At 44.5% G+C, this 22,144-nt stretch overlaps 1 protein-coding gene across 2 annotated transcripts in view; it reads right to left on the bottom strand.

The window, feature by feature from the left end:
- Nucleotides 1-3,689: 3,689 nt before the first annotated feature.
- The window catches only part of LOC131218721 (E3 ubiquitin-protein ligase UPL2-like), a 30,366-nt gene continuing 11,911 nt past the window's right edge, over nucleotides 3,690-22,144 (bottom strand). For both annotated transcript variants that reach the window (XM_058213452.1, XM_058213451.1), the window contains exons 5-17: nucleotides 15,237-21,837; nucleotides 13,628-14,715; nucleotides 12,855-13,160; nucleotides 12,187-12,394; nucleotides 11,234-11,511; nucleotides 10,594-10,883; nucleotides 8,952-10,050; nucleotides 7,016-7,162; nucleotides 6,806-6,886; nucleotides 6,509-6,734; nucleotides 5,876-6,019; nucleotides 4,768-4,870; nucleotides 3,690-3,989 (exon numbers count right to left, since the gene is read on the bottom strand). In XM_058213452.1, coding sequence (XP_058069435.1) covers nucleotides 3,887-3,989; nucleotides 4,768-4,870; nucleotides 5,876-6,019; nucleotides 6,509-6,734; nucleotides 6,806-6,886; nucleotides 7,016-7,162; nucleotides 8,952-10,050; nucleotides 10,594-10,883; nucleotides 11,234-11,511; nucleotides 12,187-12,394; nucleotides 12,855-13,160; nucleotides 13,628-14,715; nucleotides 15,237-21,837 — 10,674 coding nt within the window. In that variant the 3' untranslated portion in view covers nucleotides 3,690-3,886. The remainder of the gene's footprint in view (nucleotides 3,990-4,767; nucleotides 4,871-5,875; nucleotides 6,020-6,508; nucleotides 6,735-6,805; nucleotides 6,887-7,015; nucleotides 7,163-8,951; nucleotides 10,051-10,593; nucleotides 10,884-11,233; nucleotides 11,512-12,186; nucleotides 12,395-12,854; nucleotides 13,161-13,627; nucleotides 14,716-15,236; nucleotides 21,838-22,144) is intronic.

Here is a 22,144-nt window from a genome sequence, read left to right on the forward strand (position 1 = left end):
TATTTGGGCCCCCATTCTGACATCATTAAATGATTTGAACCGTCTATTGTCTTATTTCTATCATAGATAAGTTACATAGGAAAATCAAGCTTCGATGATAATCCTGACCTACGACTAATAAAGATAAATGTGGACTGTTGAATGTTTTTGTTTTCATGTTAGAAATTTATACACACATATTGATGGTCAGGAAACCATTTATAATTTTATCAATATGTTCTTTACAACATGGACGGTTCCGATCATTTCTATATATTATCATGTGGGCCCAATTGGGTGAAAGATACTGGCGATCCTGAATCGCGACGGAGACAAAACTAATTAAGCGTTTCACATGAGAAAAACATGGATACTCTGACGGATGAGGACGATTGATACACAGGCACCAAAAAATTTCCAATTGATGTGGAATTAACTTAAATTAAACCGTATAAATCGTTTTTTCCCTATTTATATAGATTGAAAACAAAAACTACACTGATTTAAGTTTCCAATTTTCTGATTGGTAGCCTTCATGATGAAAATCCATCAACGGCCCAAAATCAACTAAAAAATGTCCATTGATCAAAGGTTAGGATCTTCCAATTGACTATTTTTTGAAATTATGTACTTTCATTCGATCATGCAATTTGAACGATGTTTTTTGAGCTAACGTGTTCCACGTGTATCTTTTGGAAGTGCATGCGTAGCAACTGTTACTCTCTGACAGAGTATCCGGACTCGAGAGAGATATGGTAACGGAAGGGGCAGCAACGATAAAAATGAGGCCTTCTCTCTCTTCGCTTGCGTCACTGTTTTGGTTTTCTTCGAAACAAACGTCGAACTGGAAACCTCTACAGCCGGTTGCACGCTGCACGTACGTCAATCGAGCTCCTTGAGTCTGCAGTGTTGTGTATGTGTAAAATCCATTCCATCCATCGGATTTGAACATCAATTTTAAACCTTGAGGACAATTTTATTCCTGATCCATTACTGAAGTGGACCACACCACAGGGAATAATAGAGAACGGGCGAAAACTATATTTCATGCGTGGGGATCACGATGGTGTGTATGTTCCATCTAATCCGTTCATCAGGTGTGCCTCACCAGGATAAAAAGACCCTCCAATATCAGACTTATTTAAAAATTGAAAGGACTCACCACGTGAACTTAGAGGTTTTAGACATGATTTACATTGTTCCTTATCATATGGCCCACATGAGTTAATTATTGGGCTGATTTTTGGGATGTACAATAGCTTTGATGAGACGCACCTGATGCATGGAGTGGATGTCACATGCAGAACATAGTGGGCCCCACAGAAGTCATGCGTACTTATGTATGTTATTACGTCGAGGACACCAATTTCTGCACCTGTTCGAACCAAGAAGTTCTCTGGGGCCAAGCGCAATATCCGTGTTACATCTACTCCGTCCATCAGTTTCTCCCGGTCATGTTAGGGCATGAGCCCAAAAATGAGGCAGATCCAAAGCTCAAGTGGGCCACAAAAAAGGAAACATTAAGAATAGAAACACCCACCAATGAAATCTTTCTTAGGCCCACCATGATGGTTATTTCCATCCAACCCGCTCATTACCTCATTCACACCACGATGAGGTAAACAGGAAAATATCAGCCTCATCCAGACCTTCCATGGCCTCCAAAAAGGTTTCAATAGTGGGCGTCCAATTCCCATTGTTTCTTGTGGTGTGGGTAGGGCTGTACACAAACGAGTTAGCTCGGTTAGCTCACTCGAAAAGGCTTGATTTGACTCGGTTTGAAACTGAGTTCAAGCCGAGTTGAGCTGATTTTTTTAGCCCAAAAAAATTTCAAACCGAGTTTGAGCTTGCTTGAGCTCGACTCAACTCGGTTCGAACCCAACTCGAATCGAACTCGGATCGAACCAGTTCGGTGACTCGATATTGATGTTGCTTGTCAAGTGTTTGATGAAATGACTCGACGAAGTGTTGGCTGATGGCAAAGAAGGTATGTTTCATCAAACAAATACTCTTTTTTCTTGATTTTAGAGTTGCTTACAAGGTGTTTGATGAAATACTTATAAAACCATTGCTGGTGTTTCAGAATTTGAAAGTGCAGTCCATGTGTTTGTGAAAATGCTGCACAGACGAATTCGGCTCGATCTTGGCTCGAACAGGCCCGAGATGTTGACCGAACCGAGCCGAGCTGGCCAGTCAGGCTCGAGGACCGAGCCTTGCCGAGTTCGAGCTGAGGTCAACTAATGGCCGAGCCAAGTCGTGCCGTGCCAAGCTCAACTCGGTTCGACTCGTGTACACCTCTGGGCGTGGGCTCACATGGATCGAGTGGATATCACACAGACATCACATAGGGCTCCACAGAGACAATGAGCCAGATGATCAGTTGTCCATTGATTTTGACAGCATAGACATCCTGACGAATGGGCCATCCTAGCTGGGATGTTAAAAATAACAAAAGTGAGATCCTCTCTCATTTTCCGTTGATGATTGTAGTGACAATGTTTTAGCCATCAAAGCCAAGATCTTACATTTGTCATCATCAGTACCGTTTGATTAAGAGAAAGGGGACCCACATTTATGGTAGCCATGAATGGGAAAGGAAACGTAGGACCCACGTCTGTCAGGCCGGCTGCAGCCTGCCACAAGTTCAGAAGATTAAACCATAGTTCTAAACTCAGTGGGTCGAGCCAAAACAGTTATCTAAGCTGGCCCATCTGATCAGACTCATCTCAGTCGCAATTATCTACACTGCGGCCAACCTGATGTACGATTGAGATGACTATTGGCCTACCTTATCATATCTAAAGGCGAATGCAAGTTCAGCAAAGCTCCACACTGAACTATTTACACACTTCTCTTGTTTTACTATGTGGGGATGTGCGATACTCTCAGACCGCACATAGAAAACATGCACGCTTGGGCCGGTGGGCCATCACATGGATGGGTCATAGATAGAGCTGGGCATTGAGTCAAGTCGGACGAGTTAGGGCTGTCACGACATGATCCAGTTTTGAAATAGGCTTGACCTGAACTCAACCTGATTCAGTACCGAGTCCAGTGTGCCTGACCCGATCCGAGTCTGGGTATGGCCTGGACTAATCCAACCGAGTCCAACCCAGTCAAAAGTACAGAGTCGGGTCGAGTTGGCACCGAATCAGATCGAGAGATGAGTGAGGGAGGGAGTGGAGAGGAGAGAGAGAGGGAGGGAGGTGATGGTGATGGGTGGCTACCGGGCTTGGAAGAGGATGATGAGGGAGGGGGAGAGAGTTTGGGATCGGGTCAGGGTCGGGTGTGGCGCTAGGGTTAGAGGTACTTAGAAATTAAGATTTTTTTAATATATATATACTTGAATCCGAGTCGAGTCAGGTTTCAGATCGATTCAAAGTCTGACTGGATCGACTTTCGAGTCGAGTTACTAGGTAACGCAGACTCAACTCAGTATGAGTTCGGATTGGGTGAAGCCTACTCAGTTCGGACTGACTCACTCATTCGGCTCAGATCAAGTCGGGTCTGAACGAGTCGCACGAGTTGAGTCGCCCCATGACCAGCTCTAGTCATAGACAAAAGATGAAAGGGAATTAACTGTTGTAGCCACAGCAATGGTCCACATTGAATCATCAAAACTCGCATCAACAGATGGAATCATCCACCGACGACCGTTTTTGGGCTATGGCCCATCCAAATGGTGGCCCACTAAATTGACTGCCCTGATCTTCACATTTGCTTAACAGATCACTATATTAAGAAGCAAAAATGGCAAAATACAAAACTGCCTAAGGCGTATCACCATTAGCTAAAAGACTGTACAGTAAATATTTTATGCATCTATTTCTATCCCATTCATCTCATTTTCTTCCCCATTTCCCTTTTATCTACACAGACTTGAGGGGTATGGCCCACTCAGTCTTTCTCAGCCGAATCCAAACCCTTCATTACCTTCATGGATGGCCAGAAGCAATCTCTCCTGCAGCTGCTGTTTGGAAGGATACTCTGGCAGATCTATCTGGTTGAAACTGCAGAGATTGAAGAACAGATAGGGGTGAGTCAGTCCATTGATTGGGTGGCCCTGATGCATTAGCCCATGTAAATAGGACTCATGTTTAGGTAATCCGGACCGTTGGCCTGACAGGCTGTATCATGGATAGGTATATCCCGACAGTTTTCCCAGGTTGGAAAATCTTAATCGTCCGATTGGTGGGGCCTTAAAATAGATGGTTAAGCAAACAAGTAAAGTAACAACCTGAGAAAGAGGCAAACGATTGGGGCACCCTACTGGTACCCATCAGTTAATGGTACGGATTGCCTGATCATTGGACCTACTTGTGACAACTGGGAAAAGGATGTGTGCTCAAAAGCAATGTCTGGGGCCCACCATCATGAAGCCAATGTGCTGTAGAACACATCCTAAGTGGACCTTATGTTGATAGTGTTGATCAATCGCCTTTGGAGGGGGAAAAAACAAGGAAAAAGAGTGGCCATGAAGTAGACAAGACCAGTAGATATGGGCAACAGAGAAATGGTTGGGCATCTCGCCAAGGGAAAAGAACAGTGTCCCATTCACGCTCCTAAATCTCCCACCATCCAATTATGGTGCGGGTGACTATGCCCATGCACAATCAAAGCAGGATTCCAAGAGTCCAGTTTTAAATGCGCATATGGATTCCCGCCAGCCATTGTGAGAGAACCGGGCACATATCATGTATTGGGACACAGAAGTCAAGCACTCGTACTAAATAATGAAGAGTAAAAGAAGAAGAACGATGCGAGAGATGAAAAAGATGAGGCATATACCAGGTATGAGCCGAAGGCAAGTGATCGGGGCTGCCGTAGGCCTTGTGAATCTGAAACCTCTGTGAACCCGAAATTCCATGGAGTGCGTTGAAGCCTTCCAAAGGTACCTTCGGAATGGGCCACAGACACATCAGCATACCAAGTAAAAGAACCCTTAAAAAAACTCGGCAAAGAAATAGTAATGAGTATTTGCTAGATTTTCAAACTGGTCAGGCCAGACGACCCATTCAAAGTTTGGACTTTGCTCATCCAAGGCTCGGTAAGAGTCCGTTTGGATGCACTTCCTCAAAGGGGGATTTCCGAAAAAAGCAGTATCAACCCTCCTTTTCAGTTGACTCAGCAACCGAGTCAGCTTTTAGCACCCATTTTGTCAAGCAGGAGATGGGGGTTTGCAGTGTGCATCCAAACACACAACATCAGCGGCCGATTGGATCAAAACAGCATTTAGACCTCAAACGCACTTTTGGAGGGTGCACACCAAAGGGCCCTAAGTATTCAGACAATCCATGGAAAGAGCAGGGCCTGGTGGGATTTTCAACAGCCAATGCGATGCAAGAATGAGTTTTCTAGTGTGGATGAGAGGAATCCAGAATATGGAAATGGAAAACCCCTGTGGAATCCTCAGGAGATGGAGAATCACTAAATCCAACAGTAATCCGTCGTTTGGTTATGAGTGTTATTTTCCAAGGAATTTTTAAAGCTCAACGCTCAACAGTCAACCAGTGAACGTGTTTCTCATATAGGTGGAAATCTATGCAACTTTTTTTTTCTTTTTTGAAATCATTTTTCTCTTTTTTTTTAAGAAAAAGATTGAAAAAGGAAATCAATTTTCCCCCTCTTCTTTTGTTTCTCCAACAGCGGAAACCATTATATCAAGAGAATTCGTGTTCTTTTCCATGGTTTTCCACCTAAAGCAACAGGCCCTACAACCATCATGTTTACTAAAAGCACAGATGATGAACAAATAGCAGGGTGAAAATAGGCTGGCATGGGCTGAACAAAACCCAAATTCTGAACAGGCCCAGCCCAATTAGAGTTCCAAAATCAGGCCCAAGCCAGCAAGGCCCAGCCATTTGCAAGCCCAACAGGGACAGACTGGTCAGACAAGGTACCTTTGAGGTGCCCGTGACAAACTGCAAGAGACGAGCTTTATCCTCCTTGCTGAAACCTTGAACCACCTCCCAAAACCATTGGATAATGGGAGATGCGGAGCTGTAGCCGGAATACTCAGTGTTTGCCCTCAAGTCATCCACTGCATAAAAGAGAAACACAAAACAAAAGAGTAGCGTGATATCATTGTTCTCAGACATTTTCATAGAAATCAAAGTATGATTGCTCGATTTGGGGGGGGTGGGGGGGATGGGAAGAGGAATGCCATTGGTTCATTTGCTCCAGCAATTGTACAGGTGGGATCCACCTTTCATTAACCAATGCCATTAATCTTGATGGATCCTGTCACGGGACATCAATGCCCAAAAAAAGCATGCTTCCCTACCATTCCCCATCAGTTGATCCTAGCCATCCAATGAAAATGGAGAAAAGTCCACATCTAATGGGGGCTTAGTTGAAAGGCTACGATCCAGGGGAACCTTGGCACACCACCCACGAACCATGGTTTCCACTGTCTAAATGATTTTGATCACCAAAAGACTGCCTTGCATGGAAATTTTATTGAGTTGAGCAAACGCTCAATCAATTATTGCATTTTCAAAATAGGTGCACACAATTAAGGGAAACTCACAATCTATGTCTGGAAGTCCGCTGATCAACAACTCCAGCTCCTTGTCATTGAAGATAGATATCAAATCCCGAGGGATCAGCTCACTGAAACCTTCCATAAATGCATTGATTTGAGGACGAATAGCAGTTGTCAGCCGATGCTCCGCAACAAGGTCGACATACTTGTGTTTATTCTCTTCACAAACTCTAATGTTTCGACCACCGGGAATCAGCTCGTAATCAGTGACCTGCATTACTTCATCAGATAAGCTCTAGAGGACAGGTATTTACAAACTAAGGGATTGGTACCGACAACTACCTCTGTCTTTTCATACAAAATCAGCTTCTCCTCATCAGCATCCATGCTGAAAGTAAGGTCTAGAATATCACTTATATCGTTCTACAGAAGAGGATTGTTTGTCAGATCGAATTGATAAGAAAAAGAAGCAAACAATCAGAAGTTCGAAGATATCGATACAGAAGAGAAGAGATAAGGAATCAGGAATCAAACCAATGAAATGAAGCATACCTCGAGCATCCATTTCAAATTTTTGAAGAAATCAGGATCTATGGCTTCGATGTCATGATAAGTAACCTTAACCCCAAGAATGTGCTTGTAGAACGATCGAGTGAAATGGACATCCAGAAGCTGCCCATCAAATAAAGCCTTCCCAACCTGTATGGGGGAAAGATAATTTATGAATAAAGAATTTGTTTTCCTTTTTTTTTTAGTAGTTTTCCTTATAGGATATGATTCTGTGTCATTGCGTACAGCTAAGTTTAGTTATCCACCACCATCTCCATAAACATGGCACACTTCATACTAGGCCGAAACATGGATGGATCGTGCTCAAAAAAATCATACCCATCAGATTATCCTAGCAACCTATAGGACTTTTGAAGTATACATATGAATGTTTCAAACAAGGTTAGCAAGCTTGGGACTCATACTTGACTCCGTTAACTTATAAATTTTGACTCTAGGCGAGTCAGATTTTGTAAAATTGGGGACCATTGCCCAATTGATGTGGTCCTGACATAGCATTCAGCTGATATAGGAGATGTGATTCATCCACAATGTACCCCACTATCTAAAGACATGCTTCATCCAGAATGTACCCCACTGTTTGGATGGTTTAGATACCTGTATATAAAGAGGATAAGTTCACACCATTTCCAAAATGGTGATGAATCACGAGTCTACTCCTTAGTTGATACTTTGGTAAAGGGTGATGGATTGTGTGGCATGCACAAGTTAAATTAAACATATAAACTGTGTGAGCCACTAAAGGTAGTTCATCATATCAAAATCAGATTGAGTGGATGATCATAACCTTTGATGAACATCTGTTCGTTGAATTAAAACTGTCAACTAATTTTTGTTTCAGCTGTTAATTAAGTATTCTAATCTATCAGCTAGAATTACAAAAATATAAGCAATTTATGTATACTTAATCCACTAAATTGGAGCCCATAATTAGTACGGTTTAATTTGAGTTACTTATATGCTGTGTGTAGGATTTTGTAATGCAAGTGTATCGGCCATCACGCTCTGCCAAAGTGCCAAAGTCTCTCACTCTCTCTTTTAGGGTGATGTGAGCGGTCGCTGACCAAAAGCCACAACAGCTGTATACCCAGAGAAAATAACAATAAGAAGAAGAAAAGAAAAGGAAAAAAAAAAAAGCTACAACAGCCACATATGCCGCTATGGCAACAACAATGGAAGAACAAGAGGAAGAAGGTTAAAAAGGAGGAAGAAGACAATGAAGGAAAATGGAGGAGAAGAAAGAAGAAGAAGATGAAGGAAGAGGAGAAGGAAGAAGGAAAAATAAGAAGTGGATGAGTAGTGTACATGACTCGTCCGAGTTAGAAAATCACAGGGAAACTCAGGAAAACTCATCCAGGTCATGTTCTATTTTCACCCCAAGCAAGTCCGCATCAATTTTGACTTGGTGGGGCGTAAAAACCATGTCGACCCAGGCAAGTCACGAGTTGACTCGCCGAGTCGGCCAACCTTGATTCAAAAACAAGTTCAAATGGTTCGAAATATCGCCTGATACAACTTGGTATCATCCGAGTCATATTGGTTTCAGTACCAGACAAAATGAGTCACCACACCGAAATGGGACCGAGTCGAACAAAGTTGGACCAAATCAGGGGCAAAGCGTACCGATCTGAGTCCCAGGCAACTCGCACTCCAAAACCACTACTGACATCAATGCTAACAAACAGCATTCAGTGGGTAGAAGTCAGCCAACTGATCACTAGAATCATCAGATCAGTATGATTTGCTGGCATATGTTGATCCATGATACAGTCCAACACGTTTAACACGTGCAGCTATTGACCGCTAATAAGTAACTCATATATTGACATTTACTGCTGGATTTCTTTCCCTTTTCCACAGTTACGAGGAAAAAGCCATCAAAGAGAGACATAAACAGAGCAATGGCGAACACACATACCACTCGACCAACAAACTTGAAGTATGAGAGATGTTCTGTTTGGTAAACTGAGTTGGGATTTGGCTGGAAAGTCGATTCATTGCCCACCGTTGTAAAAAGTAGAGCGCCCTTGTCGAAAATCACCCTGGATAATAACTGATACCATTCCCTTGTAAGCCCACCAGCATCAATACCTTCCTCCCCTTGGAAATGAACAGTCAACCGCCCCTTGAGGTCTTGAGTAGAACGCATTCGCAGCTGATTATACGAATCTTCAAGAATGTAGGCCCTTCTCACTGAAATCCTCAAAGGACTATGGTGGTGGTCGTGCTGATGCTTTATTTTTGAGCGGAAATGAGCACGCTTATTATCAAAATCAATGAAGCGAGGGACTTTCAGCATAAGAGAGAGCGACTTCTCGAGCAACCCAGGATTCTGCCGGATGAAAGCATTCAACAGCTTCCTGTGTCTCTCTGAGAACTTCACAAAAGCAATGTGCTTTTCATCAGCTTTCGCATGGGAACCCGATGGTTTTTGTGCCCCAGTAGATGCTGTGGCATCCTCGACATCAGAAATCGTGACGCCCGGCTGCCCAGGACGTAACTTTTCGCAGGTTACAAAGAAAGACTCAATGTATGGTAAGATACTCTGAGTACCCGCCGGAAGAGGAGGCATTACACCAGTGCTTGAGGACGCAATGTTCCCAGAAACAGTAGACGGGTTCGATGAAGATTCCGTAGAGCCCTCTATTTTGCTAATGCAAGAACTGAGCTCCAGCCACAAGGGCTCTAAAACAGCATTGACTTCCCAAACCTGAGAAACGGCAGCATTGTACTCTTTCTCGGGAAGCAGCTGAGGGTCCTTTTCCTTCTCGAGTAACGTGGCCACAAGAGAGCTCAGTGCCTGCAGAACTCTCAAGATTGCAGTCCCATCAGTAGAATTAGTACTGAGGATGGCCTTCTCTACCTCCCCATATCCACACAATTCGTTCCTTGCAGATCTAGTAAGATTTTGCACTGAATCTGCTAGCTCAGTTATAAATAGGTGGCAATGGGTTGGAGCAATTGCCACCAACTTCTTCAATACCTCTGCCACAAGATTATATGCACCATCTGACAAACTGCAAAGAGAGAGAGAGAGAGAGAGAGAGAGAGAGAGAGAGAGGAGAAGAAGAAAATCACATTAGAATAAAATGAAAACTGAAGACAGCAATATAAAAAGGAAATAAGTAAAATGAGGACCAAAATGTCTAAGGCATGTGATGACTGGTTCTCACTCCCCCATTCACCGGCCAAGCGGTCCAACTAGGGATGAGCCCAACCCAACCCCCAAGAGGACCCAACCAGCAACCTAACCCAACCGAATTCCAACCTGAGGTGCCCAACCCAAAGTCCTCTGTACTCGACCCAACCCAACGCAAATACATGTGATTATTCCCAACCCAAACTGAATTTGCCATACCCAAACACAACCCCAGGACCTTGACAACCCAACCCTACCCAAATTCGGGCTGGGCCAATTAGGTTTGGGTTGACCCAAACCCAAGTTGCAGCCCTGGGTCCGACAATGCCTCCCCATTGAAGGATTGATCTAGGAAAAAAAATTGAAATGCATGCAAGGACAAGAAGTTAAGCAAAACAAGACCACAAATCGTTAATCATACCCTTCACAAGCAAGCAAGGAGCATAAAAGCCGAAGTTCTGGTTGTGGGAGGCTGAGCAGTACAGAAAGGGTATCATATTTGCGGTTCACCCCAGAAGCTGAGGGTTCTTCAGTATTCGATGATTTAGAATCCTGACCTGAAGAAGAACCAGCCGCGTCAGTACTCATATGCACATGGGGCTCAGCACTTTGAGGACCAGACAATTGCTCAGAAGGTGACTCCCCCGACTTGCTAGATTGGCTGGAGTTGCTTTCTGCACTATCAATGATGACTTCCAATAGATTTAGCAGCTGAAACAAATAAAAAAGAAAAGGATAACCAATTAAAGATTAATAGGGGTCACAAAGGTCCAGGCCCAGTAAGCCCGTTTATTAATTAGGCATGTAAGCTAGCCCTTGGCATGACCCATTTATGGATCAGGGAAAAATTAAGGCCTTGGATGACACATTATGGTGGTAATTTGGCTGACCCTCAATCGAAAACTTGTAAAAAAAATTAAAAAAAAAATACAGGCCTAGGTTGACCAACAGGACTAAGAAAACAGACCCCTGGATGGCACGTGGGTGATCGGGCCAGGAAGAACGGAACACCAGCCTGACCCATTTCAGCCCTATTGATAACCACAAGATAGAAGCGTTACCTGTTCAAGATGAGCTACACTCCTCAAATATAGTGGTTGATTTAAGAGGCTCAAAAGCAAGACAATGGAAAAATCTCCTTTCTGCTGTTGCTTCCTTTCTGTTTGGCCCTCTTCAATGACCATCACTTCTTTTCCTCGCCCTTCATCAGGACTGTTTGACTCCTGTACAGGCGTCCATGGAAGCTCGAGATGAAGTAAGAGCTTTGCCACATTGGGGTGATTTCGGGCCAAATACGTCAGAATTTCTAGAATGCGCCGAGACACAAGAGGAGGAACTCCTATAATTGAACAATAGGATACAGAAAAATGACAACTGCCTCAGTAACTACAACAATGTTTCATACCAACAATGCCCAGCAGTAGTAACTATTCTTTTTTTTTTTGAGAGATAGCGGTAGTAACTATTCTGCTAAGTTTCATTTCGGAAAAATCCAACCAAACATGAGAGAATTTGCATTTCAAAAGGTATATAAAGAATATAAAGTTTTACTAATTCCACACACACCTCTACATGCAGATACTTGTGTCAACCTGGCACATGTGTGGGACATCCAAATCATGCATAAGGTGGGCCCTGCCATGTGGGTGGCTGGGCCCTGATACAGGGTAATCAACTCATCAACTGCCCTTTACTTTGAATGTGAATGCTGTCTTTTTTTCCTGTAATTAGTTCATTGTCTCTGTACATGTGAGGCACACCTGATGAGTTGACCAGCCTCCCCTTCACATCAAGTCATTTAAACAATGGGACCTGCCCCATCCACAGCTTGGACATCCCACACATGTAGCTTCATGTGCAGGTGGTGTAGGCTTAGCAAATAAAATTTGCTTCTTGTGTGTAGATGGAACAACTGTATATAGCTTAGAAAAAGTCATGGTCCTCCAAGCTCCCTACTTTAGAGAGTCCGATACATATTTGAAACCAGCTAGAAGAGGCAAAAGTACAATCTCACCATCCAAAAATTGAGGACGAGAATACATCACATGACTCTGGCAAGCATATAATCGATATGATGGTTCCACAGCACTGCTTGAATTCTTAACAGGTCCCCGTATATCCAGCATAAGCATATCCATTAAAATTTGTATCAGAGAGGTTCTGGTGTTGTAATGGGCACAGAGATTTAAGAGCAGTCTCTGTAAATGGCCTTTGTACAAAGGCTGCAGGAAAACACATCAATGAGTTAATCATATGATTCATATAGAAAATGCAAAGAGAGAAGCTGGATCATCCAATACCATTGTGTCAATGGAATCAACACAATAACTGATAAGATCAGCAAATGTCTCCATCAAAACCAAATAAACAAATTGATAGGCCAGCTCTTACATGGACCAATGGTCAAAAATTGCAGCGACTACCGGCCTGACCATTATCCATGGAGTTTTTCCTGGAGCCTACTTCTAAACTTTTTCTTGGCCTGCCAAAATTAGGCGTTGGATCAGATGGTTATGAATGTCCAGTCAACATGGTTTCTCGGCCCTGGTTCATGAAAGAAGCGATCCACTAACTGGGTGGTCCAGATCCATCGGCACATCGCATCAATCAAGATTTTGAAGGGTCAATACCTTATGTTGCACACAGCATCACAAGTCTAAATCTAACAGTGCCTGTGGTTACCTGAACAACACGAAGCAATCGAATCATGGCCTTCAGAGCATCTGTGTCAACTAGAGGAACCCCATCAGCTTCCACCGGCTTAGTTCCTACAGGTCTGCGTGAAGCAGTGGCACCCGTAACTCCATCAAGGATCGATCCAACAGCTTCACCCCGTCTAGAAGGCTCACCCCGCCGGTTTCTGGGATACATGCCAAGAAGTGTACGATTATGGTATCGATGCGCTAACCTTTCACGTAGCATATTTGCCTCCGCAACAAGTGCAGGGGTTAGATTAGCCAGAATTGCATCAGAGGATGTTAATAGCACCTGAAAAATGCAAAAAATTACAATCAACATTGAAGAAATATGATTACAAAATATAGAGATGAACTCCGCTAGGATTGTTTGCCATTTGTTGTTCATCCCTTGATGCCTCACCAGTCACCACATGAAGATCCACCCCCAAGTTCATTGAGAAGACCCCACCCTGGATGGGCCATGTGAAGAAAGATCCTGGCCACTGGCTAGAGATCCCCACCAACCACCGTCCATACAAAGGTGTGGAAGTTTTGACAGCCGTTTCTAACCATCCCTTGTATGGATAGTGGACCCATCCATTGTGGAATCTACTGAATGAACAGCAGTAATCATGATCTGATAAGGCACAAGAGGTGATTAACAATGGGAGAGCAACAAGGGCAACAAAACCTAGCAAACTTCCACGAAGATAACAGACTACAGAAGTTAACAGAACAGCATTTCAAAGAACAAAACAAGAAGTGGTCTATAGCTACCTCTTCACGTAAATCTGACGGAAATGTTGCGATTATTGAAACTGTGTCCATTTCAACTGGTTGTCCTTCCAGTTCCTGTGATTGGTGCAGCCTCTGAGATTGTTGCTGGGCTAGTACTTCCGCTCGGATATCTGGGGGAAGGGCAGCAAGGAATTCAGGATCAATGTTTCCTGCAGATTGAGATTGGTCATTTGGCGGCTGAGCCACTTGACTCTGTTGGGTGGAAAGAACTTCAGCCCGTAACTCTTCGGGAAGAGCATCTAGGAATGCAGGATCTATTGAACCCGAGACTGTAGCCTGGTTGATTTGCTGCTCCTCCCTTGGGCCACTCTGATCCTCTCCTTGGCTTGGATGCGGTGAAACTTCACTAACACTTTGAAGTGATGCATCTCTGCTGCTAATAGCTGTGGCACTCCCCGCCACCCTTCTTCGAGTCGGCTGCGGATCACCCAAAGGTGCTCTTTCTGTGGGCCCATGCCTTTCTCCTCCATCATCATGCCCATCAGCACTTCCTATTTCCACTTCCAGACTGCGAAGGCTTTCCCCTAAAGTGGCCCCACTTCCACTGCTCCCTTGGCTCACCGCCTCCACATCCCGTACAACTACAGCATTCCGTTCATACTGTATGTCGACGGCCTGTGTATCTGCATTCGAGGCACCCCTTCCTTGAAGAAAATCATTATCTGCAGGCCCAACATCAGCATTGGCAATGGCATCCATCACTGAGGGACTGGGTGATGGGATCACCATGCTTCCATTGTCTACACTGTTGGCTACAGTTGTTTCTTCCCTTGCTCTTGTTTCTGATTCTTGTACCTGTCCAGCCTCGCCTTTATCTTCAGGTTCCATGGTAGTTGTATTTTGAACAGAAGGTTGACTTGGGGTTGTTCGTCTCAACTGGGAAATAAGAAAATCTTCAATGCCCGAGGGTAATATGGGCGAATTAGATCCGCCACGTGGCTGGCTGTCCATCCAGATGCTGGAACGATGTCCATGCCGTCCACTCCTCAGTGACCGGAAAATAGAATCCAACTGTGATGAAGCGTTCTCTGTGTTTCTATCTGAGGACAACATATTGCGTGTGCTCTCTGAAAGGATTAAACTATCACTAATTGCAAGAGGAAGAGATTGAAATGAAATGAAAGAGTGGCAAAGGAAAATCCAATAAGGAGGAATTATATGGTCCTCAGCCTGTGGGATATGCTTGTATCTTCACATTTTCAGTTTGTATAAGTGGGGGCATTAGTTTAGCATGGAGACTGTGGTATACGTGGGACCACTGGATGACATGATGGGTCCTGTAGTGGACAAACCATGCCCCAAAAATTTCCTCAATGGAACAATTCTAACCCTTTGATTAGTGGGAAGTAGTACACTAGCAGTCCACATTCAACTGGGAAAAAAAAAGAACAAAAAAGGACATGATTGGAGGGCGATGATCTACCTATCTGGGGGATTTTTGGGTTAGGACCCATCCTTGGTGAGACCTGTCGGATCAATGGTCCAGAGACTTTGGACCAGTAAACCATGGGCCACACTTAGAACGAAGGAGATTGTGTCTATCCCTAGTATTGAGTATCACATACTGCCATCAACAAAAAGAACTCACCTGATTGTCTGGGAGTAATGGGAGGCAGTGAGGAAGAAGGTTCCATTAAAAGTGGATGTTGAACAGGCGCACCATGGTCACCATTCCTTCCTAACAGGTTGTAGATTGATGTTGTACGGCCCTGCCGTCTGGAGCCAAAAACATCAACCGGCAACACATGGAGTGTGTCATTGTGAAAATTACTGTCTCGGCTGAAAACCTCAATTTGTTCAACAACATTAATTCCATTGATCTCCTCCTCTAGTCTGAGTATAACTCCATCTTCGTCATCCTCTTCATCTTCATCATCTTCCTCCAACATGTCTTCTTCAAACAATTCCTCTTCAATCTCAGGTTCATCCTGATCCGTTTCGGGATGCGACAGGTGATGGACCTCATCTTCCTCCAAATCATTATTTCCCTCGTCATCTTCATCTCCATCTTCATCCTCACTCATCTCTTCATCATCATTGTCATCGCCGTCATCGTCGTCGTCATCGTCTTCATCAAGGTGGTCTTGATCATCATGCGAAACGTCAAATGTTATTTCTACAGTTGCAATGCCATTTTCAAGACCAACAGCTTCCTCGGAAGTTCCGTGCATAAAATCATCTTCAGTTTCACGAGCAAACCCGCCATCTATATCCCCATCATGGTCCATATCATCTGTAACTGAATCAGAACTGCCGGATGTTTGGCTCGCATTGAAGCGCTCGATACGGCCAGGTGCCACTTCATTGTGGTCAGGCTGGGATGTGGTTTCCAGGGACTGAAATCTATTGCCACCATTATCTGCCCTACCTGATTGGTTCCCATCCGGAGCATGCTTTTCCGAGGACCCACCCTTCGTGGAATTAGGATCAGCAGAATGGACATGTTCCTTACTCACCAATTCCAGAGCCTTGATGATTCCACTGGCGATCTTTGGAGAGTCTGCATGGTCCAAGTCCAAGATCTGGAGAGTCCGTGTCAGTGACCGAACCAGTCCAACATCTATAAAGGTCGCAGAAGCTTCAGCCGAAATACACAGACCCGTAGGTGAGCGAGCAGCTAGGATGTCATTAAGCAGATCAACACAAGCATGGGTGTTGTAATCCGGAGCCCTGAACCCATCCGCTAAGTCGACAAAGTCATTGAGCACATTGTTGATTTCAGTAAAAACCCTTCTACGTCCCTCCGTAGAACGAACAGCAGACGTCACCAAAAACTGATTTGCCCAACTTGCTAACTTTTGCATCCAATCCCCATCGACTTTTTTATCCTTCTTGTAGCTACCAGAATAAGGAAGCAACTTGTGAAGAACGTGATGAAATATTCCGCCAGTGCAGTTACCAATGGGCAGACCCCGTTGTAGTAAACCCTGAGAACTACTGACCTCGGAGTCCCTCCGGAGCAGAATATGCACAGACGAACCATATGTCAAGAGAATTTCAGTCAACAACTTTAAAATGAAAACCATCTTGGCAAGTGATGATAAGGCTTCCTGGTTATCAGCCTTGCTCTCTTCAGATACGGTAGCAATAGCTTTCCCTTTTCTCTTACTTGAAGTGCCATCAATGTCCATATCTGTTATTGAAGGGGTGCTGAGGGGCCCATCTATCAGACAACCATCTTTTGCAGAAGGTACAAAAGTTATTATAGAATCCAAGAGGAGTTCGATTACAGCTATGAAACTCTGCGGAGACTTTCGATGAACCTTGACACTTTTGGTATTCGAATCTGGAAGTTTACTATGTCCGTTCCCTAGAGGCGTTGGGCCCATATCACTTGCAATAATTTTCCCATCAGCAGCTTGTTGCTTGTCTTTCTCTTTGTCCCTGGTCTTCTCCTTTTCACGATCTTTCAACAACACGACATGCGGCCTCTCACCTACCATCTCAATTTGACATACGGACTGAGCAGCTTGCATGAAAACTACTGGGTCCCTTGAAATGACAGAAGCCAAATTCTGAAGGAAGCTGCGTGGGGGTAGCCTTCCATTTGAATGTCTATTTGTGGCCGTCAATATGCTGTGCCGTATCTCAGTCTCCATAGCTTGTTGGAGAGTCTGGGGATCTTCAAGAATATGACGGACTATCATAGAAGCGACATTGTCGAATCCGGGAAATAGGCTACTTGTCGGCAAAGAAAGCATTGAAGATAGACCTCCCGCATCGAGAAAATGCACGGCAATTGAATGAACTTTAGTGAGTGTAGCACATAGCTGAAGAACAACATGCATTGTCTCAGAAGGAAGTTGGCTCCAGATACATCTGCAGGCAATCTCAACAAGTGTATTCTGCTCATGTATGTCTATGTAACGAGGATTTAATCCCAAAGCAGATTGCAAATTGGTGGCTCTACTGTCAGCAAGAACAACACCAGTCTGGCTATTATTATCGTCCTTTTTCAACTGTTCAGGAGCAGGAATTTCAGGACTCATTTTTGGGTCAGCCTGCAACATCCGGTCGATAGCAAGAAAAGATGCTGTGACCCATTTCGGGACTTGGGATTTCTCCCCATTATTATGCAAACTCAGGCTCCAATGTGAAAGCAAATCTGAGGCAATCTTCACCAGACCATTTCTTGAAGCGACTTCTCGTGCCACTGCATCTTCATGAAGCACCAGAGCAAGAACATGGAAAAGAGCAGACAACATGTTACTGTTGGTGGTATCAGAAGTTGAGCTGTAAATCTTCATGTGATCGATGATGAAGGTAATGACTCGAGGCCTGTAATGACCATCATTTCGGGAGCATATCATTACAAGCAGGTCCCTGACTGGAAAAGCCAAAGATTCCTTCATCAAGAGTCTCGTGCATGTCAATAGCAGTTCGTCGACTAGAGGAAGTTGAACTGTTTCTTCTTCCTGGTTAGGATTGCTTGCATTTGCAGCTGCATCTTCCTTGATAGATGTACCGGAGCTCCCAAGGGACATGGCAAGAGCACGAGCCAGCTCATCATCTTCTTGGGAGGCTTCCTCTGGATGCGAGAACAACCACTCCATCGCCATCTCCACACTATTCGTCCCCACTTGTCGCAGTGCCTCTTCAGCCCTCAACCGGGAAAAGCCCATCTCTACGATCATCGAAATTGCCGATTCCTCTGGTGGTGGACCAGTTATTCGAGCTCCCATATTAGTATTGGCATTCTTCACTTCAACTCCGGAATAGATGTGTCGCATGATAGAGACAATTGCAGTAATGAACTCATAGCTGCAGTCGGCAAACTGAGGATGTGTCCAGATGGGAAGCACTACCTTCAGCACCCTGGACTGGAGTACCTTTACGAATGTCTCAGCATCTCGTGGAAAGGGAACAACTCCATTTGTAAGAGGTGGCACAAGCAAATGCTTTGTATAAGAAGAGAGGATGAAAGATGAAGTCACCAGATGGTCCATGAGCGTGCCGTAGCTGGCCAAGGGACCGTATATCCACGAATGCCCTGTTTCTTCCTTCACATGTTGTCCCGAATATCCACCATCCGTCTCCATGGGAGAAGCAGGCGCTCCATTAACAGTGAAAAGCAACTGACTGGTAGCTTCAAAAGTGGTCAAGAGAGCTTGAATGACTCCATGCCCGTAAAAGCAATTAACCAAGATCGGGTTGCAGGACTCTGGCCTGTCCAATAGAATGCTGCCTATGAAATCGATTACCTTCCCAAGGTAGCAGCACTTCGTCGAAATGGATACCTCTGCATTACCAGGACCAGCATACCCCCCAAAATTCAAGTGGTCCAATGCGATGGAAGCAAATGTAGACGCGACAGATTTGGCAGAAGGAGACACGTTTAGAGCATCATCCCGGCGGCGAGAAGGAAACAACATTGATTTTCCCAACTCCAAAAAAAGATGGCTGATGTGGAAAGAAAGTGATCTCATCATGTCACAGCAGGGAGAGTAACAAGATCTGTATTTATCACACTCTGTTCCTGTATTGGGACCCAGAAGGCCCAAATCTGAAGATCTGGGCAGTTGCAGTGGGTGACTGGCTCCACGTTGTGAGCTTGATGGACCGTCTAAACCCACTCTCTGCTGAATGCCAGTAGGACCAGTACCCAATTCACGATACACGCTTATAATGTCAAAAAACTGAGATTCAACACTCCACCCAGACATCCTTCGTCTCATCGAGGGATCAAAAAGCTGCCTATAAGAGTTAAATCTCTCTTCCTCAATTCCGTATGTACTTGTTTCAAATCTCTGTGATTCCCCAATGGAACTAGAACCGGAACTGTCATCCTCTGTCTCAGGCTTCGAATCATCAAGGAGAGCAATCTGCCACAAAACTTCCCGATGCAACCGCCCAACATCTTCCAAGACATCCATGCTTCCATTCCCAAATTCTGCGAGCAACGCAGTCAGCCAACGGTTATCTTTTGAGGCAGCAAGAAAAAGAAGGAATTCAACCGTAAAAAGGCATGAAAAGATCCCCCTATCTGGTGAAGTCCCAGGAGCCAGTAAAAACAAGCCGGGAACAGAACTAAGCCCACTCAAAGCCTTCTTCAAACAGTCCCTGAGAGAGGAGCAAAAAGCATGTGCAAGGGCTGCAGAGTGAGACTGAGTAAAACCCTTGAAAACCACAGCGATATGCAAAGCGATAGACATCCCTTCAGATGTTTGAGCGATACTGGGCCGCAGTAGAAGCCTCATCAAAGATTCGATACCTTTCTTCTCCACAAATAACCGACAGGTTTCGGCATTCTCCATTACTCGATGAACCAGTACCATCACATGAAAGATGCAAAACTGAACAAACTCCTCAAGACTGGAAGAATTAGTAGTTGATTTTGTGGGACCAACAAAGCAATCTTGACCTTTTACTTCTTTGTCCTCAGAATCTGTTTCCATTGCAGTACTCCTGTCCACTTGCATGGAGGACCCAGCACATAAATCCCCACCTTTGGCAGCAATTTTGTCAATAATTTCAATAATTATATCGACACCGGTGCTTCTCAGCGTAGATACATGGCGCAAAAGCTCCTCAAGGGAATTAGCTAGCGGTACAACACCTTCGTTTATTGCTACCAGGTATTTCCTGGTTGTTAAGGCATCTACAAGGAATCGCAATGAAGCAGTTTCCTTAACTGCCTCCAAACCTTTAGCATTGAGGCAGATGGCACCAAGACCGCTTGGAACACATATAAGTGCTTTTGAAGAAGGGAGAACCCCAGCTACCACTGAAGAAAGAAAGGAATCTGGAAGACCCAACTCATCCAAAGCAGAGAAGCATGTCGGGTCCCTGTGAATAATTTCGCTCATAACAGTCACTGCAGAAAAATAGATGTCGCCTCCAAATCTCTTCGCGTTGCGAAATATCAGTGACAAGGAAGCCGGTATGGAAGTATCCTGGGAGTTTTGGGACCTTGTAGGGTTTGTGGGAGCATAAGTAGCGGACCCGAGTGCCTTCAACAGAACCTTGATAAGCCGCTTCTGGGAGTACAAAATATCATTGTCAGATCTTGACGAATCACCTACAGTCATCGAATTGCTATTTTCACCATCCCCGCCAATAACTCTATAAACTTCAATCTGTAACCTATGAGCCAAAAGGTCTATGCCCCCGAGATCTTTGAACAAGGACACAGCTGCGTTACTGTAGTCCATGAGCTTCTGAAGGGTTTTCACAGCAGAAGAGACAAGACCCATATGGGTGGAATCAGAGTCCCGAAGAAGAGGTAACAGGGTGGGGACCATTCCCGACACTCTTATAGCACTACCGGAACTTGAAGATGATATAACATGGAGAAGGTAGAACTGTAGAAGTGCATCGACAAATGAAAGAGATGATGGGTCACTGGTATTATGTAGAGATAGGATTGCTTTCTGAAGCACACTGAGGAGAACCATACGATTCCCGCCAGCAGAAATAAAGCTTGACCCACTCAATATCCGGGCCCGATCATGTGATGATGAATATGCAGCTAGCTGTGCTCCCACAGCAAGCATTGCAAGGGTTCTGATCGTTCCAGGAACAGCTTGTTCGGACCTAACAAGCCTGATCAATTCGTTAGTATACTCCGGCTCATTTGCAAAGAAAGAGACAAGCTCATCGTGGGCATCGCTACATTGAACCAACACAATGAATGCCAGAAGGCAAATCCGGCTGTATAGTCTGCAGGTCCGGGGAGAACGAAAAGCGAGGGCGAATCTTATCCGGGTCAGCAACGAGAATCTGTGCTCTGGAGGTACGTCGTATTGGTCGACACATTGTTTTAGAAGAAGCAAATCATCTTCCTTCCTCAAGTGCAAATCCGGGATGTGTATGACGTGCAGGTTGGAAGACTGCCGCAGGTTGCTTTGCTCCATGCCTTTCGGCGTGACCGTGTGGAATTCGAAATGAAGGGTTGAACCCAATCGATGTTGTGATCTATCCGATTCTTTTTGTTCATCAGACGGGAACAACGACAAGCCTTCTTCTTGGCTTCTCTCGTTAGCCACAACGCAAGAAAACAAGCCCAAGCCTTCTTCTTTGCTTCCCCATCCCTGGGCTAGGGACAGGAGACAACTGTTCATTATGCCGCACTCAATCAATTTGCCACTCACATGCAGCTTGGAGGGGTTTATTTTCACTGCGGCAGACAGAGTCTCTAACGTAGCTGTCAGAATCTCTGGATCTGCCGATGCCAGCAATAGCTTGAAATGCTGACAAATTGAACAAGGCAGCAATGTCAGGCTAGAACATTGCAAATGCTTACAAATATAAAACCTTTTTTTAATGAAGAAATACATAATTGTAAATATGCACAAATTTGCTAGAAGAGAGATGCTCCCCTACTCTTAGAGCTCTCTGAGTTATAGTGCACCTAGCTGCATCAGTTCATTCGGACAGTCCAATCGATCAATCTGAGCTGCCCATCAAGTAAAGAACAAATTTCATGGGCTACCATGCAAAAAAATCACAGATCAGATGATCCTATCCATCCTTGCTTTCGCCTCATTTTCTGGAGCC

Source organism: Magnolia sinica, chromosome 11 (genome assembly GCF_029962835.1).
Source record: "Magnolia sinica isolate HGM2019 chromosome 11, MsV1, whole genome shotgun sequence".
NCBI lineage: Eukaryota > Viridiplantae > Streptophyta > Magnoliopsida > Magnoliales > Magnoliaceae > Magnolia > Magnolia sinica.